Source organism: Delphinus delphis, chromosome 6 (assembly GCF_949987515.2).
Source record: "Delphinus delphis chromosome 6, mDelDel1.2, whole genome shotgun sequence".
NCBI classification, from domain to species: domain Eukaryota; kingdom Metazoa; phylum Chordata; class Mammalia; order Artiodactyla; family Delphinidae; genus Delphinus; species Delphinus delphis.
The window spans coordinates 36,543,149-36,561,137 of record NC_082688.1 but is presented as its reverse complement, the minus strand read 5'-3'; the positions used below and the strand labels follow the sequence as shown (position 1 = coordinate 36,561,137).

Below are 17,989 nucleotides of genomic sequence, written 5' to 3'. Positions count from 1 at the left end.
GTGGGGGCGTGGTGGAAGATGAGTGGTAAACATTAAGGAGCATCTACTCTGTGCCACACTGTTTGAAACACCCCAAGAAGAAGATACTGTCATTCAAGGTTTATAGATGAAGTAACCAAAGCTCAGAGGAGTGGAAGATTTTCTCTCTGGGGTTGAATGACAGATTGGGGTTGAATGATTTTCGCTCTGGGGTTGGATTGCAGGCTCCAATTCTGAGTTCTTTCCACCAAATAGTTGCCTTGATGTCTTAGTGCACAGATTTTTGAAAGCTTCTGTCTCTCCAATACCAGCTCTATATATTCTCTGATCCCTCTCTTTGTTCAGCATGCCTTTGCTTCACTCATGGTGGAAGAGTTTATGTCAGATATGTTGTCAGGCGGTTCAGCTCCTGCCCTGAATTGAATCCAGTGTTTCTCAACCTCAGCACTATTGACATTTGGGGCTGGATAATTCTTTGTTGTGAGGGGCTGTCCTGTGCATTGTAGGATGTTTAGCAGTAGCATCCCTGGCTTCCACCCACCAGTTGCTAGTAGCACCTACTCCCTGAGTTGTAACAGCTAAAAATGTCTCCAGACATTGCTAAATGTTTCTGGGAGGAGAGGGGTGTGCAGAGTTGCACCGGCAGAGAGCCATTGACCTAATCCAGGAGACGCTCCCCCATTATGCAATCACGGGTTTCATTGTATTTCCTGTGCAAGCCTATTACCCTCCCCCCGAGTCCCTCAGCACATGAGGATGTTTCTGTTTGCTCGAGGCAGGTCCACTCTGTGTGCCCCGCCATGAACTTCTGCCCCAACGTATCCCACATTCCTCCCAGTGTCTCTCCCAGCTCTTCCAGGAAATGAAAAGTAAACATTATGGTCAGTGTCACAAACAAAATTTGATAGTGACAAGGACATGCTGTGCTGGCAGAAGCCAAGGAAAGTGGCTTCTGTGAGAGAAGCCGTCGTGTCCACTCCCAGCAGACAAATCTGTGCACACAGAAAGTCCTGCCCATGAACAATGCGCTGTGGCCGTGAGTGATACACAGGATTTGACCTTCGTGAGAGCTGCATCCATGGAAATCTTAGTGCCTGTCACATGGGAGATGCTGAGTAAAAGTTGATTCAATCGGGATGAACTGAACAGCTAGGAAGACCTTGCACACCAAGACTGAAGCTGTGGGACCCGCCCCTGCCCATGACATGGGTATTCTCTGTGGCTTGAGCAAGTCCCTTCTCCTCCTGAGGTCTCAGTTTCCCCATGTGCATCCAGAGAAGGCTGAATCAGGTGCTTCCCTGGGCATCCCAACTCTGTTGTGGACTATCCCATGCTGGGAGCAGTCTTTGGTAAAGGTGGCTGGCCACTCCTTTGGGTGTGGTGTGTGCGTGTGCGTGTGTGTGTGTGTGTGTGTGTGTGTGTGTGTGTGTGTAGGGGAGATAAAGTAGGGCTGTGTCAGGCTTTGGAGGGGACTCAGGATGGAAGAAAAGAAAGAGCTCTGACTCATACAGCCCAGTGAGAGGAGGGAGAGGAGGCCAGCCGGGAGAGCAGGGAGAGGAATGGAAGCTTTCACCTTTGTGGGGCTGTACGTGCAGGTGTGGCTCCTTGGCTTGTCCCGAGGACCTGGCCTGGCTAGTGGTCCCACCTCTACCTGTCTCTGGAGCCAGCAGGTAGCTGAGGAGTGGAGGTAGCTCAGTGTAGTCAAAAAGCCCCTTACATGTTCATACAGCCTTTCTGAGGAGCTGTTTGCCTAGAAAAAGTAAAAACCTGAAAAACCTGCATACCCATCACCTTAACAATTCCACCTCTGGGAAATAATTCTACAGAATCAATGAGAGCAGAGGGCCAATGTCTCACAGTAAAGGCTTTTACGTAGCAATATTTGCAAGTGAAAATAGGAAACAAAATAACTGTCCATCAAGAAATGCCTAAGTAGGGCTTCCCCGGTGGCGCAGTGGTTGAGAGTCCGCCTGCCGATGCAGGGGACATGGGTTCGTGCCCCGGTCTGGGAAGATCCCACATGCCGCGGAGCGGCTGGGCCCGTGAGCCATGGCCGCTGAGCCTGCGCGTCCGGAGCCCGTGCTCCGCAACGGGAGAGGCCACAACAGTGAGAGGCCCGCGTACTGCAAAAAAAAAAAAAAAAAAAAGAAATGCCTAAGTAAATTATGCCACTTCATATAATGGAACATAATTTATGTATATATATATATATATATTTAATATATAATTAAAATTATATTTGTGATTTTTTACACCAGAATATTATTCCACTATAATGGTAAATGAAAAGGGAGAATACAAAATTTTACACACTGCTATGATTTCAATTAGGTAAATGATATGTGTGGATTAAAGTTACTGGAAGGAAATTATAGCAAAATCAGTAGGGGAGGGATTCCTCTTTGTACCTCTTCAGTATTACCCCATTTTCTATTAATACAATGGGCACAAGTTACTTGGTATTCAGGGGGAAAAAATCTTAGCAATTATGAAAGGAAAGTGAGAAAAACAGAAAGAACTAGCCATAGACTGGAAACCAGTTGGACCAGGCTTGGGTCTGCTGACCCTCTGACCCTGAGGAAGACCATTCTTCTGAGAAATCTCTGCAGGAGGGGGATGACAGGAATCCTATGGGCCTCCCTCCCTGGGTTCCTGTGAGGAGGGAGCAGCAAGGGCAGGGCAGGGGCTTGGAAAGTGGTGAGCCCTGGAGAGCAGGATGGACTGCCTAGCACTGCCTCTCAGCTGCTCCTCCCTGCTCCAGCATCAGCTGCGGGAAGGTTTCTCCGAGCAGAGGCAGGGGAGTGGAAAGTACATATTTGGGAAATGCTCTGCAGAAGGCATGGCCAACCACCTCTGTCCCCGTCACAGCCCAGGTCTCCCCACCTGTGTCCTGCTTGTGGCCGCCTCTCTGAGTCTCCTGATCCCAGACACAATTCTCAACTCCTCACTGCACCCCAGGACCAGACCCTAGATGCCAGGGAAAGACCCAGACACTCCCCTGCCTGACTTCCTTTACCTCTGAGACCCTCTTTCTTCTTTCTCCCCCTGAATCCTTGTGGGAACTTTAGGCTCTGGTGGGTGTTTCTCTCACGTCCTTCCTCCCAGCTGTGTTGGCTGAGCCCTGGGTATTTCAGTTACAGACTCTTCCTGTACAGGACCTGTCATCCTTGTCTGAGGCTGAGGAATCCCAAGGGTCCATTTTCCCCAGCAGTGAAGGGAGTCCTGAAGCTGTAGCCGTAGACTCCTACAAGGACACTGCTAGTCCCAGAAGCAATTTAAACTTTGGAATGTCGAGTGTGCACAGGATGCTGGGGCTCAACATACTTGGGGGCTCCAGCGTACTCAGGGGCTCCACATCCCCGCCGTCCGTTGCAGTTAGAGGCAGTGACTGGGATATGGCCAACTGGAGATGGAGAGGCGGGCACAGCAGATGCCAGCTTCCTCCTGAGCCTTCCCCAGGGTCTCAGAGAAGCCAGTGCTCGCTTTAGGGGCCAAGCACCTTGTCCGCAAGGTGAAGGCCTAGACACCCAGGATGGGGAGGCAGACAGATATCTAACAGTAGCAGTGACTGCAGAATTAACTACGTTCATTGAGCTCCCCCATGTGCCCATCACTGTGACAAACATTTTACACACATTATGTAAATTCAGTAAAATCCAGCAATGCATGTATGTTAAGTATCTACTTCCAGTCTTCTCTGGGAGGTTGTATTTATTATTGCCCTATTTTTTTATTTGAGGGAACAGACTTTAAAAAGTTAAGCGATTTACCAAAGACCACATCTTGTGAACAGCAGAGCTGGGATTTCAATCTCAGTACATCTAATTCTCTTTATGATTATTGATATCACCATCATCATCATCATCATCATGATTATCATCACTGTTATTTAGTAGGTATTACTTGTGCTTGGAACAAAATTTATAAGGTATAGGAGGTATAATAAAATTAAGCCTCTGTCTCCAGTCACCCAGTTCTTCTCCCTCGAGGCAAACAATATTAGCAATTTCTTGTATGCTTTTTCTTCAGTGGTGTTCTATGCATATTGTTAAGTAAGAAAGGCAAGATAGTAAGACATTGTGTATTTGTGCTAAATTTGTCTCCAAAATAAAGTTAGCACAAATACATACTGTCTTGCTTTTCCTCACTTAGCATATACCTTGGAGATATATACCTTGAAGAAAACATATGTAGTACTGCTTCATTCTTTTAAATGTCTGCATATATTCCATTGTAAATATAGATAATCATTTAATTAACCAGTCTGATATTGAAGGACATTTACATTTTTCAGTCCTTTCCAGTTTTATGCTATTACAATCAGTGCTACAACAAACATCCTTGCATATTTATAATTTAGCACATGTGGTAAAAATATATGTTTTATGTACATTTGTAATTTTTATGGATATTGCCAAATTTACAAGGCCTTATCATTATATGAGAATGTCTGTTTTCTCATACGCTGTCAACATAATATGTTGGTCTTGAGACTTTTTGGTCTTTGCCAAACTGATAGTTGAGAAGTGACATCTCATTGCAGTATTTAAAACTTTTGGTATTTAAAATAATTAAAAATGTGAAATATAGCACATATATGTAAATGCATATGAAAGTATATAAAACACATATTTTAAATTTAAAGAATAATAAAGCAATTGCCACCTAATTTAAGGAGTAGAACATTGCCACATTGCCAGCACCTTGAAATCTTTCTGGGTATTCCTTCCCACTCCCAGCCCTCTCTCTCTCTCTCTCCTCCCAGAGATAATCACACTCCTTACTTTTGTTATAATCATTTCCTTGCTTTTCTTGAATTTTATCACCCATGGATGCATCTTTAAACAGTGTAGTTTAGGTTTTCCTCTTTCTGAGCTCTAAAAATCAAATCACTTGTAGGTGTTCTTTTTGACTTGTTTCTTCATTCAATATTATGTTTGCGAGATTCATTCATATTTATAAGTGTAGATAAATTCATTACTTTGTATTGCTACATTCCATTCTATGACCGTAGCACAGCTTATTTATACGTCCTATTTTGATGGATAATTGGGTTGCTTCCCAACTGAATGCTGCTATAAATATTTTATACTTTTCTCCTGGTACACATATGTCTTCCCAATTGTCCTAGTTGTGTTTATAGCCCATCCTTTCTCCACCAGTCTGCAGTACCATCTCTGTCATATATCAAGTCTCCCAACATAAATGGATCTGCTTCTGGGATCTCTACTCTTTTCCATTGGTTCATCTATTCCTGTGTCAATGCTGCACCGCCCTAATAAATATTGCTTTATTGTATGTTTTGATTTCTTGTAGGGTAAACCCCTTTATTCCCCCCCTCCAGTACTTCTAATACCTCATGGCTGTTCTTGGTCTTTTGTTCTTTCATATAAATTATTGAACCAGCTTCTTAAATTCTGGGGATTAAAAATTTGGAATTACACTGAATATATAGAGATAAATTTGGGGAGAATTAACATCTCTATAATACTGAATTTTCCTACCCATGAATGAGAAGTATTTCTCTCTTTAATATCATTCAAAACATTTTATAATTTATAATTGTATGCATAAAAGTCTTGGAGCTGTTTTACTAGATTTACCCCTGTATGGTGGTATTTATATCTTAATATATAAATATCTATATTTATATTTCTCGATATCTTTAAAAATATTTCATAATCTGCTGCTGGAATATAGAAATGCAACTGGGTTTTTTTTAACATTGATTTTGTCTAGGAATCTTGCTAAACTCTCTTTTAAATACTTATATCTCTAAATTATTTTAGATTTCCTATATAGTAGGTAATAATATCTGTGAATGATGACAGTTTCTTTTTCTTCCTTCAAAAACGTTAGACCTGTAGTCTTTTTTTCTTGTCCTGCCTCACTGGCTGGGGCTTCCAGTTCAGTGCTGAAAGTTTTTATCATGAATGAGTGTTGTTTTTTCAAAAGCTTCTTCTGTTTCACTTGGTATAATCATGTGATTTTATTCCTATTTAGCCTGTAAATATGGTAGATGCATTGACTGATCTTTGAATATTGAACCAGCCTTGTATTCCTGGGAGGAGGGGATCCTCCTTACTGCTGGGTGGGGAGTGGGAATTTCAGCTCCCTACTAGGGCTCTGCTGATTCCCTTCTGCCTGGCAGAGGCAGGAGTGCCTAGTACTACTCCCACGACCTCCACTGACACTGTGGGAAGGGGTGGCCTCATTAGCACAGGCACAAGTCCTGACCCTTCTTTAGGCCCCCTCTGATACCACCCAAGTGGGAAGGAGAAGGAGCTTCCCATGTGGTCTCCACTGACACTGTGGGTTGGGGTGGGGACTTGTTACTGCCCAGCAGATACAAACATCTCACCTCCCTATCCAGCCTCCTCTGATACCACATTGACAGGGTAGTGGTTGGGTTGCCTTGTCATAGCCTGGTAAGAATGGAAGTCTAGGCTGTCTGCTCAACCTTTGCTGGTGGGGTAAGGGTGTTGTTTTTTTTTTTTCCTGAGGTGTCTGGCTGGAGTAGAGTGGTTATTGTCAAGACATTGAATTTTTTTAAATTAATTAATTTTTGGCTGTGTTAGGTTTTGGTTGCTGCGCGTGGGCTTTCTCTAGTTGCGGCGAGTGGCGAGCAGGGGCTACTCTTTGTTGCGGTGCACGGGCTGTAGGCGCGAGGGCTTCAGTAGTTGTGGTGCATGGGCTCAGTAGTTGTGGTGCACGGGCTTAGTTGCTCTGAGGCATGTGGGATCTTCCCGGACCAGGCCTCGAACCCGTGTCCCCTGCATTGGCAGGCGGATTCTTAACCACTGAGCCACCAGGGAAGTCCCAGGACATGGAGTTTTATCAAACACTTTCTACATCTATTGAGATGATCATTTGGTTTTTCTTCTTTAATTTATTAATGTGGTAAAATTTTAATGTTCACCCTATCCATGCTTTTTTGGGATGAATGCAACTTTCTCACAGTGTATTATCTTCTAAGTATATTACTATATTTGTTTTATTGATTTTTTGTATTTTAGCATTTTGGCATCAATGTTCAGGGGGAGTGCAGGCCTGAAAAGAGTTTATTCCTTCTGTTTTATTTGAAAAAGAGCCTGGAATTTGACCAAGACTAGTTTGCAGTTTTTTGTATCTCAATTGGGAATTATCTACCATGTAAGATAAATATAGGATTGCAGTTGGAGTATGCAGTGGTCAGCAAGAGAGGGTGACTTTGTAAAGATGCTTTTGCTTTGGGTTTTGTAATTGTCAGGACTTTGTAAGTTTCTAGATAGAAAACTTACTCCAACCAGCATAATCCCAATACTAACTTTAATGCTCATACAACTGAGAAGTTCAAGGGTGGATTCAGTCTCAGGCACAGCTGGAATTAGGGACTCACCATGTCATTAGGACTCTCTGTCTCTTCATATGGTTCTTATCTCTACTTGTCTTTTCCTGGCTTCATTTTTAGCAGACTTTCTCACGTGCTAGGGAAGAGGGCTGTCAGCAGCCTAATCCACATTTTTCTATTTGAGTCTCCAGATGAGAACTGAGCCCTGGCCAACACCTTAGACTGCAGCCTTGCAGAGGACTTGCTTGAATTCCTAACTCACAGAAATGGCAGGATTATAAATGTGTATTGTCTGAAGCTACTAAGTGGTGATCTGCTATGCAGCATAGAAAGCTAATACAGGACCCCTTTCTTCTTGCTCCAGTTGAAATATGCTGGGGAATGGTTCTGATTAGTTTGACCTAGGTCATATGCTTTCCCTTAGACTGATTGCTGTGGCCAAGCGTTGGTGTAGTACAATTGGCAGCCCCACTAGAATCACATGATAAGAGTGAGAGGGCAGTTTCCTCCCCAAACAATAGATGCACAGTGAAGATGTAAGTGACCTCTGTGACGGCATCCGTAGGAACTCCAACAATACTGTGACTTACATGCGCTTCTAGCAGAGGTCGTAAATTGCAACCCATAGCCAAAAATGGTTGAGGAACAAATTTTGTTTGGTCCTCATAATACTTATACTGTTGAAGAATTATGGGAAGCACTCAACTCTGCAAACACCAGAGATAAATGTGGAGCCTGCAGCAAAGGGAGCAGCTCTTTGCATTCCCTCCCCACCCCCTTTCTGCATTCCTGCCTGGCAGCAGTCGGCTGGAGCTGAGGAGGAAGAGGCAGTTAGCTCCTGCTTTCCCACCTGGTCCTTCCACCAGGACCTGGTCCTGGTCCTTTCCCACCTGGTCGTGTCCACAGGGGACCCGTTCCCCGTCCGGCATCTGAAATGCTCTGATTCCTTAAATGCTCTGATTCCTTAAATGCAGTTTGGGTGATTATGTTCTAGACACGTTGTCTGTGATCATCTGTGATGTTTGATTAGGTCATATTTTGTGATAACCTTCATTAGATACTATACTCTCTTGAAGATTTTAAGGATCATCCTAAATTGAGAGAAATGGTCACCAGTAGTAATCAGGTAGAAATTAATTTGCACGTACGCAGAGCTCTGAAAGACTCCATTTGTCAGTGGTCTGGTTTAAACTCTTTGGTTATCTTCAAAACAAGGGCTGGAGTAGAGACTGGTTTTCTTTGCTTCTGAGAACCTTTGATGAGTGAGCCTTTGTGTTTGCCTCCAAGCCCAGGGCTTGGACCTTTTCCGAACAAATAGGATGGACCTGCTCTAGGGATGGGAAAATGGATGGAGCATGGGTCATCCCAACCTGTTAGAAAGGGGGAAAAAGGCTTTGAATGAGGGTACTTGGAGGATACTCTAGACAGCCCTGAAGTTTACATTCAGGGCTTTTCCTCCCTCCAAAATGAAAACATCTTTTTTTTTTTTTTTTTTTTTTTTTGCGGTACGCGGGCCTCTCACTGTTGTGGCCTCTCCCGCCGTGGAGCACAGGCTCCGGATGAGCAGGCCCAGCGGCCATGGCTAACGGGCCCAGCCGCTCCGCGGCATGTGGGATCCTCCCGGACCGGGGCACGAACCCATGTCCCCTGTATCGGCAGGCGGACTCTCAACCACTGCACCACCAGGGAAGCCCGAAACATCTTTTTAAAATATCTTCTGTTAATGCATGACCATTGTAAATATATGATGTACTCAAACTTCTTTATGTATTTTCCCTAGGTGTTTTAAAGTTGTGACTGGTGTGAATTATATACAACCCCCCTACTGTACTTTCTTACTAGTTGTAGTAGTTTTGCACTTGATTAAACTTTTTTCCTCAGTAAACAACATCTGTTTACTTACTGAATAGTTTTCTTCTTTTCTTTTTTTTTTTTTATAAATATTTATTTATTTATTTATTTATTTATTTTTTGCGGTACGCGGGCCTCTCACTGCTGTGGCCTCTCCCGCTGCGGAGCACAGGCTCCGGAGGCGCAGGCTCAGCGGCCATGGCTCACGGGCCCAGCCGCTCCGCGGCATGTGGGGTCTTCCCGGACTGGGGCACGAACCCGTGTCCCCTGCATCGGCAGGCGGACTCTCAACCACTGCGCCACCAGGGAAGCCCAGTTTCCTTCTTTTCTATATTTTGTTCCTTATTTGTTTTTCTGATCTGGTTTAATTAGCTAGAATGATGCAGACATCGAGAGCAGAGGTCCTAATCCAGACATGCATCGTAGGCATGTCGTTGGTATTCTGCCGTCAAGTATGCTGTTTGCTGTTGTTCTTCACGAAGGATGGTTTCTTCTGTTCAAGTCCACTACTTTAAAAAGTCAGAAATAGATGCTAGATTTTACCAAATGACTTCTCAACATTTGTGGATGGGATTACTTTTTCTTATTTAATCTGTTAACAAAATGGTTGCAGTAATTGATCTCCTAATGTTCCTAATGTTAGAAACCTTGAAATTCCTAAAAAAAAAACCCACTGGGTAATGTGTATTATTTGTTTACTGTACAATGATTTAAATCTACTTAGGTTCAATAAATGAGTTTTTTCATTTGATGAACTTTCTTTGTTCTTTCATAATCCTCGGATTCTTTCAAAGAAAGAATTCTAATACTTGTCTACTGGTATTGACTCGTAAATTTTCAACAAGCATGTTAAGACTTTTGTTGCATTTCAGTATCAATGCAATGGATTGTATTTATAAGAATCCCTTCCCACCATATCTTTTGTAAGATGAAGCCTTCAGTGGCCTTTGCTTCTCTTTCTCCATTTCCCAGCTTGATGAAGTCATCTAGAATTGTAACTGGAGCTCCATCATTGCTTTCTTGTTACTGTTTACCTCGACATGATTGCTACTAATTCCTTCATAGATTTGTCTTTGCAAATTTGGTATAAGAATTGACTAAACTTCATTGGTCTTATGCATTTCATCATTCTCCACTGTCTCTTCTATGGCATATCCATCACATCCTTTCATTTATTTATTTTTAACTGTTTGTTGGGAGAATGTTCTAAATAAATTTTTTTTCAGGAAGGGATTGCAGGGGTATGTGCTTTCTGTGTTTACACATGACAGCAAGTGTCTTTTTAACCCTCGTATCTGTGCAATGATGAGGGGTATGTAGAACTCGGGACTCACAGCCCATTTCCCTCACAACTTAGTAAACCTTGTTCCACTGATGTCTACATTTAGGGCTGCAGAACAGCTGGCCAATGGCAGTCAGATTCTCATTCCTTCTTAGGAAATATGCTTTTCTTCTGTGTAAAAGTCTATAGAACTATTTTGGTATATATAGTCATCAAAAGTTATCCTTGAATAGTTATCCTAGGTAGGTGTGTCTTTTGCTACGATTCTTATCTGGTGATTGATGAACATTTTATGAACAAAATATCTAAAACTTCTATTCAGTGAAATGTGTTTTTTTCTCTTTAGTTATTATTTGTCTTTTGTCTGCTCTGTTTTCTCTTCATGTTTTCATGATGGATTCCCCTGGTCTATCTCCCATGCCTCTCATCTTTTCTCAAATAACTTAAATCTCTTTGTTTTTCTCTCTGAAGTCTAGGAGAGGAATTTAAGTTATTTTTCATTTTAAAGTTCATTTTAAAAAATTGTGCCATCTACTTTTAAATACTTTCTACTGAATTTTATTTGACCCAGTAAGTGGAATCTTTCCCCTAAGAAAAAGTTCTTATTTCCCAGTTATCTTTTCTCCTAGCTTCTTTTTTTATAGACTTCTCTTGTTTTATTGATTCACTACTCTCTTGAATTCTGCTGAGAAAACCACTGAGAATTTTCTTTAATGCTTTCACCATCTTCCTGCAATGACTCTTTTTCAGCAAAGACTGATTGTTTCGATTGTTAGTTTCCTCTCTATTGGATTAAAAATTGATATCAACTGTCAGAGGTTTTCTATTCTACTCATTCTTTAACTAGATGTCTAGATTAATTACTCTAGGGAGCTGCCTTGGAATTCCTCACCAGTCATGTAGGTGATTCTTAGATGTCTCCTCCTCCCTCTGAGCATCACCTCCTCTCCCTCTGACTACCGTGTGGCTTTGGGGTTTCTTAGGTAGAAAAGCAAGCGATGGTCACCCCTTGGCTGCACACTCGGTCAAGCCAGGTCAGGTGGTTAATAGAATTCATTTGATTCTCCTCGGTACCTCTCAGTTTTGACATTACTCTGATGACCCTTGGAGGCCAAGGATATCTAGGGAAAGAACCCAGGGATGAATAACATTTTCAAAAAAGGGAAAAGAAAAAAGGCCTGAACCTTTGACCTTTGCATCAGTTTCGCCACACCTTGCTCTCCTCTCTGCTCCAAAGATATAAATGATTTTCTGGTGGGGGACTTGGTTAAGGACAAGAGAAAGAGGTTAATTTTGAAGACACAGGAAGAGAATGATTCAAGAAACAGTTTTAATAATTTAAATGACAATAAGGAGAAAGAGGCAATGAGGATAAGGATAAAAATATTACTGTTATTTAATAATGAAGTAGGAAGAGTTGACATAGGTGACATAAAAATAAGAACCCTTTAAAATATGTTCAAAGGGTGAGCCAAGGAGTAATTGAATTATGGCCCTACAGACTTGAGCTTTTCATGAGTTAAACAATAAATCTTGAAGGGTTACTTTTCCTTGTTATCAGTTTGTTTACTATGCATCACAGATATAGAGAACTGTAAGGCTTGATCAACAGAAATATACTTTTGTAGAATCGCCTATTGAATGAGGGGAAAATTCATATTAAATGCTTTCTGTTCACACAGAGCTCTTGGGTGTAATGAGATTCCGTGTAATTAGATTTACCTACGTTATCTTGCATGAAGTTAGCCCTTCATCTTATCCTCCGAGACCCTCAGGTAAGAGAAACCAGGGAACAGGAACCATCAGGACCCCTCCAGCATCACTGGGTGAAGCGTTTCCAAGTTACCAGGTTCCTCACAGCGGCCTTCGCCTCCTTATTCCTCAGGCTGTAGATGATGGGGTTGAGCAAGGGGGTCACCACTCCATAGAAGAGGGAGGTGAGCTTGTCTGCAAGGTCCTGTTTGTCTGCCTCCCAGGGCGTCCTTGGATTTAGGCTTCCCATACATGAAGAGGATGGTCCTATAGAAGATGACTACAGCTGTTTGGTGGGCAGAGCAGGTGCAGAAGGTCTTTTTCCTCCTCTCAGCTGAGGGGATCTTCAAAATGGTAGCGATGATGAACACGTAGGAGAAAAAGATGAACAGAACTGGGATGCCCAGGAAGATCACATTGGCCACCACCATACTGATTATATTGATGGTGATGTCAGCACAGGCCAACTTCAGGACAGCCAGGATCTCACAGGTGAAGTTGTTGATGACAGTGTCCCCACAGAAGGGTAGTTGCATTGCTAGGGATGTCTGCATCATGACAGTGGTGCTTCCAGCTGCCCAGGAGCTGGCAGCCATGGTGCATAGGCAGCCTTGCTCATGACCTCAGGGTACCTCAGGGGGTTGCAGATGGCCATATGGCGATCAAACGCCATCATGCCCAGAAGCACACACTCTGTGGCCCCCATGGCAAAGGAGAGGAACATCTGCACAGCACATGCTGAGAAGGGGATGGTTTTCCTGGGGGTCAGGAAGTTGTCAAGGATGAGGGGGACTGAGGAGGTTGTGTAGCAGATGTCCAGGAAGGAGAGGTTCCTCAGGAAGAAGTACATGGGCTTGTGTAGGCAGGAGTCCAGGATAGTCACCAGGATGAGGACCTCGTTGCCCAGCAGGGTCACCAGGTACATGGACAGGATGAGCACAAAGAACGTTTTCTCCAGCCTTTGATGGGCTGAGAGGCCCAGGAGAATGAACTCTGTCACAGAGGCTGTCTGGTTGGCACTTTCCATGGTCTGTCTCGTCTTTCAACTAAATAAAATACTCAGTGATCCAAGCTCAACATCCTTTGTGTCATGTAGGTCCAGGGCATCTGGTCTGGAGTTCCAGTCTGGCTGAGTGATTGAAAAACCATTGTGAAAGTCCACAGTCTCTATTTGTTTCCAAGAAAAAGGAGAAATAAAATTAGAAATTACTTTGGGGTCATACAATATCAAATTTACAATGTTTAAAGTGAAGATTCTGATTATTTAATGCATTCAATCAGAGACAAGATACATAACATATTCATTTTAGTGGTTCTGTGTCCTATATGGCAGTTCATCTCATTAAACTTGGCCAGAAAAGTGACTTTAAGTTTGCTCTGTGTTCTCCCACTTTGTGCTAGGTACTAGGGAAATCATTAGTTGTGAATACTCTCTCTGTTTCTCCAGATCACTTTCACAGAAAACATACTCCTGTTGTTCCCAAGATCTCTTTTCTCATGAGCAGTGCTAGCTCCAGGGCTTTCCATTCATCTGTCTGTCCAGCCACCTGTCTTGTCCGTTTGTGCATCCATCCCTCCATCCCTCCATCCCTCCATCCCTCCATCCCTCCATCCCTCCATCAATCTATTTGTCTGTGTCTGAATATCCATCCATCCATCCATCAAAACACTTGTTGATCACCCAGTATATGGGTGTGAGAATTCCCATGAGGAACAGGGGTGACCCATGGCCCAGGCTTAAATGGGCACACAACCTGTCAGGGAGGGAAGCAGAAGGATTCAGGAGAGGCCAGAACATCTAAAAGGACATGCATGTTGATAGAACAGGGATCATGAAATGCTTCTTAAGTGATGTAGAATCTAGCTGGGCTTTTAAGGACAAAAGGACACTGGACATGGAGAGATACCTTGGGGAGGTCTCCAAGGTAATTTTGTGATCTGGAAATGCTGATATGTTCCTAATAGTTTGAATCTGATGTTTTATGAAGATAGACAGAGGACTGTCTCCAAAAATCCACAGTGGGTCACAGCTTCTGGAAATCTAGTTCTCTTAGATAACTAAAAGCAGTGCTTTTTTCTTTTTTTTCGGTCTTGAATATATTTGACATAAAACATGTAAATTTAAGGTGTACAATGTGTTACTTTGATACATTTACATATTGTAATATGATTGCTGTTGTGATATTTATTACATAATTATGATACAATATTGCTGTCTATATTCACTGAACTGTGCATTAGATCACTGGGTTATTTACTACTTGTCACAAGTTTGTACTCTTAAACAACATCTATTTTATGTTATGTTATTTTATATTTTTGTTATCATTCCCTCTTGGTGAATGTCCACACAGGAATCAGTGGACATTAATAGTCCTTGAACATTTTGGCTAAGCTTCTAGGTATGTTACACAGAATTATATCATGATCATGCTTCCCCAAATAATCTAGTCCAACTCTGTCTCCCATTGTAGATCTTTTTCTGCACCACAGTGATGCATGGCTTTTCAGTTTCAGCTTGATTTCCTCTAATGATGAAGAGCCCACTACATTCCCAAATGACCTACTCCATATTTGCAGAGCTCTAGAGTATTAGAAAATTCTTTTTCACGAGAGAGAGGCATGGACATATATACACTACCAAACGTAAGGTAGATAGCTAGTGGGAAGCAGCCGCATAGCACAGGGATATCAGCTCGGTGCTTTGTGACCGCCTGGAGGGGTGGGATAGGGAGGGTGGGAGGGAGGGAGACGCAAGAGGGAAGAGATATGGGAACATATGTATATGTATAACTGATTCACTTTGTTATAAAGCAGAAACTAACACACCATTGTAAAGCAATTATACCCTAATTTAAAAAAAAAAAAAAGCACAAGAGGGCTTCCCTAGTGGCGCAGTAGTTGAGAGTCCGCCTGCCGTTGCAGGGGACCATGGGTTCGTGCCCCGGTCCAGGAAGATCCCACATGCCGCAGAGCGGCTGGGCCCGTGAGCCATGGCCGCTGAGCCTGCACGTCAGGAGCCTGTGCTCCGCAACGGGAGAGGCCACAATGGTGAGAGGCCCGGGTATCGCAAAAAAAAAAAAAAAAAACCACAAGAGTTCTCATATCACGTTCTTGCCAGCGTTTGGTGTTGTCAGTCTAAAGTTTTACCCACTCTGGTGATGTGTAGTTGTATCTCATTGTGGTTTTCATCTGCATCATTTTCCTGATAACAAGTAACCTTGAGCACTTTTTCATGTGATCATTGATCATTCCTGTATCTTTCTTTGTGAATTATCTGTTGAAACATTTTGTCCATTATTATAGTTTTCTGTTGTTTTTTTAAAAAATATTGAGTTGTAGGAAGTTCTTATATATTTTAGATACAAGTCCTTTGTCAGATATGTGTACTGTGAATATTCTACCAGTTTGTGCCTTGCATGTTCATTTTCTTAATAGTGTCTTCTGCTGAGCAGATGTTTTAAATTTTGATGAACTCTACCATTAAAATATTTTTTTTGGTTATTACTTTCCATATCCTCTCTAAGAAAATTTTGCCTACCCCCCAATCACAAAGATGTTTTTCTATGTTTTATAATAAAAGCTTTATAGTTTCTTTCAGCTTTTATGTTTAGGTCTATGGTCCATAGCAAATTAATTTTTGACTTTTTTTTGTCTAGTTCTATCAATTACTGAGAAAAGGATATGAAAATCTCCAATTCTGACCGTGGCTCTATTTCTCCCTTTAAATATGTCTGTTTTTCATTCATATTATTTTGAGGCTTGGTTACTAGGTGAATATACATTCATGATTTTATGTCTTCCTGATTATTTGACACCTTATCCTTATGAAATGTCCCTCTTTATTCTGGTAATATGCTTTGTCTTCAAATCTACTTTATCTGATACTAATATAACTCTCCAGCTGTTTGCTTGATATATTTTTCCATCCTTTTACCTTCAACCTGTATGTGTCTTTATTTTTTAAATGCTTCTTTTAGACAGAATACAGTTGAGACTTGCTTTTTTACCCAGTCTGACAGTCTCTGTATTTTAATTAGTAAGTTTGATCCATTTCTATTTAATGTAATCACTGAATAGTTGGGTTTAGTTTACTATTTGTTGTTGTTTTCTATTTATCACATCTACTTTTTGTTCATCTGTTCCTATTTTCCTCCAGTCTCTTAGGTTAATTGAATAATTCTTAGAACTAATTCCATTTTAATTTATGTATTGGCTTTTTAGCTGTAGCTCTTTGCCTTATTTTTCTAGTGGTTGCTCTAGGTATTACTATGTACATCTGAATATTTTAGCTGTCTCAAAATTCTTGCTCAAACAAGGATACAGATATCAATTAGGCAAATGAATGAATCAGCCCCAGTGCCAGACTAATTCTACCAGAATATCCTAGGTACTTGCTACTCAAAGTGTGATCTAACACCAGCAACATCACTTGAAATCTTGTTAGAACTGCAGAATCTCCAGTCCCATTCCAGATTTACTGAACTGTAATCTGCATTTTCACAAAATTCTCAGGCGATTTATATGCATGTTAAAGTTTGAGAAGTAGTTTTCAATAATTAATTGAAATTCTAGAACTATACAGAGCAAATTTTAGACACATTAGAATCCCAACTTTGCAGTGTCCATCACGTCTTGGAATTCACCACACCATGCTCTTCTTGGGTCAACTTGGGTAGTTTTGTTTGCTCCACAGTTGTGAGCACTACTTCTAAACCAACCACAATCCCACAGCTGCCTTTTGTTGTACTATTAGTTTGTACAAATTCTTGGCTTCCTGCATTATTCTGAAACCTGATACTCACACCTAGCCCCCTCAAAGTGGAAAATGCACAGTGCCTTTTCTCCATGCAATGCCACATTCTTGTGTGTGTGTGTGTGTGTGTGTGTGTGTGTGTGTGTGTGAAATGCTGTCGTCTTTCTACCTCCACAGCTGTGTTCTTCTTGAAATGGAATAACTTCTGGGCTGAAATGGTGGCTCTCTTGAAAATCAGACAACCTGCTTCTGAAGCTCTGTGATATGGTCCTATTGTTAAAAACAGTGGTCATTGTTTGGGTTTCCTAGGTAATAGACTCTAAGGGATTCAGCATATGAATTTTGGTGGGACACAAAAATTCAGCCCATAATAGCCCTCCTGGTGTAAAAGCAGCCCTATCTCCTCCTCATGAGCAGGATCAGTTATATGCCACTAGGATAGTGACTCCTTTCCTTGCCTGCTGGTCTCTTGACATAAAAGTCCAACATGACTGGGGATAGCCATAGTTTAAAGTTAGCAGATATAACAGAATAGAAAGTCCAGTGCTCACTTCAGCAGCACATATACAAAAATTGGAACTATACAGAGAAGATTAGCATGGCCCCGTGCAAGGATGACACACAAATTCATGAAGCATTCCATGTTTTTTTTTTTTTTGGATGGTATGATCCCATTTTTGTTAAAAAAAACAAAACAAAACCACCACACAGGTGGGAAAACGCATAATATATAAATGGGAAAAAGTCTTAAATGGTAAGTGCCAAATTGGGTAAGAGTACTGGGAGTTTCTACATCTTTGTAGTGTTTGATTTGTTTGTTTGTTCATTTTACAATGAATACATATTACTTTTTTCACTTAAAGAAGCATTTATTCCATCCTTCCCTCAGACAGAGAGGGATCTTTCTTACTTGTTTTCTTTTTTTTAAGTAATATATGTATATATAATTTATTTATTTTTGGCTACGTTGGGTCTTTGTTGCTGCGCACAGGCTTTCTCTGGTTGCAGCAAGCAGGGACTACTCTTCATTGCGGTGCAT

At 41.8% G+C, this 17,989-nt stretch overlaps 1 protein-coding gene and 1 non-coding gene across 2 annotated transcripts; one reads left to right on the top strand and one right to left on the bottom strand.

Moving 5' to 3' along the window:
- Positions 1-12,261: 12,261 nt before the first annotated feature.
- Positions 12,262-13,221, bottom strand: LOC132426597 (olfactory receptor 13C7-like). The gene is given in 3 exon segments (XM_060013393.1): positions 12,262-12,414; positions 12,416-12,789; positions 12,792-13,221. Coding segments are annotated over 3 exon segments (957 nt in total).
- A 4,272-nt stretch (positions 13,222-17,493) lies between these two features.
- Positions 17,494-17,599, top strand: LOC132427798 (U6 spliceosomal RNA). Its single transcript, XR_009520003.1, has one exon. It is a non-coding gene; the product is annotated as a U6 spliceosomal RNA (small nuclear RNA).
- The last annotated feature ends 390 nt before the right edge of the window (positions 17,600-17,989 follow it).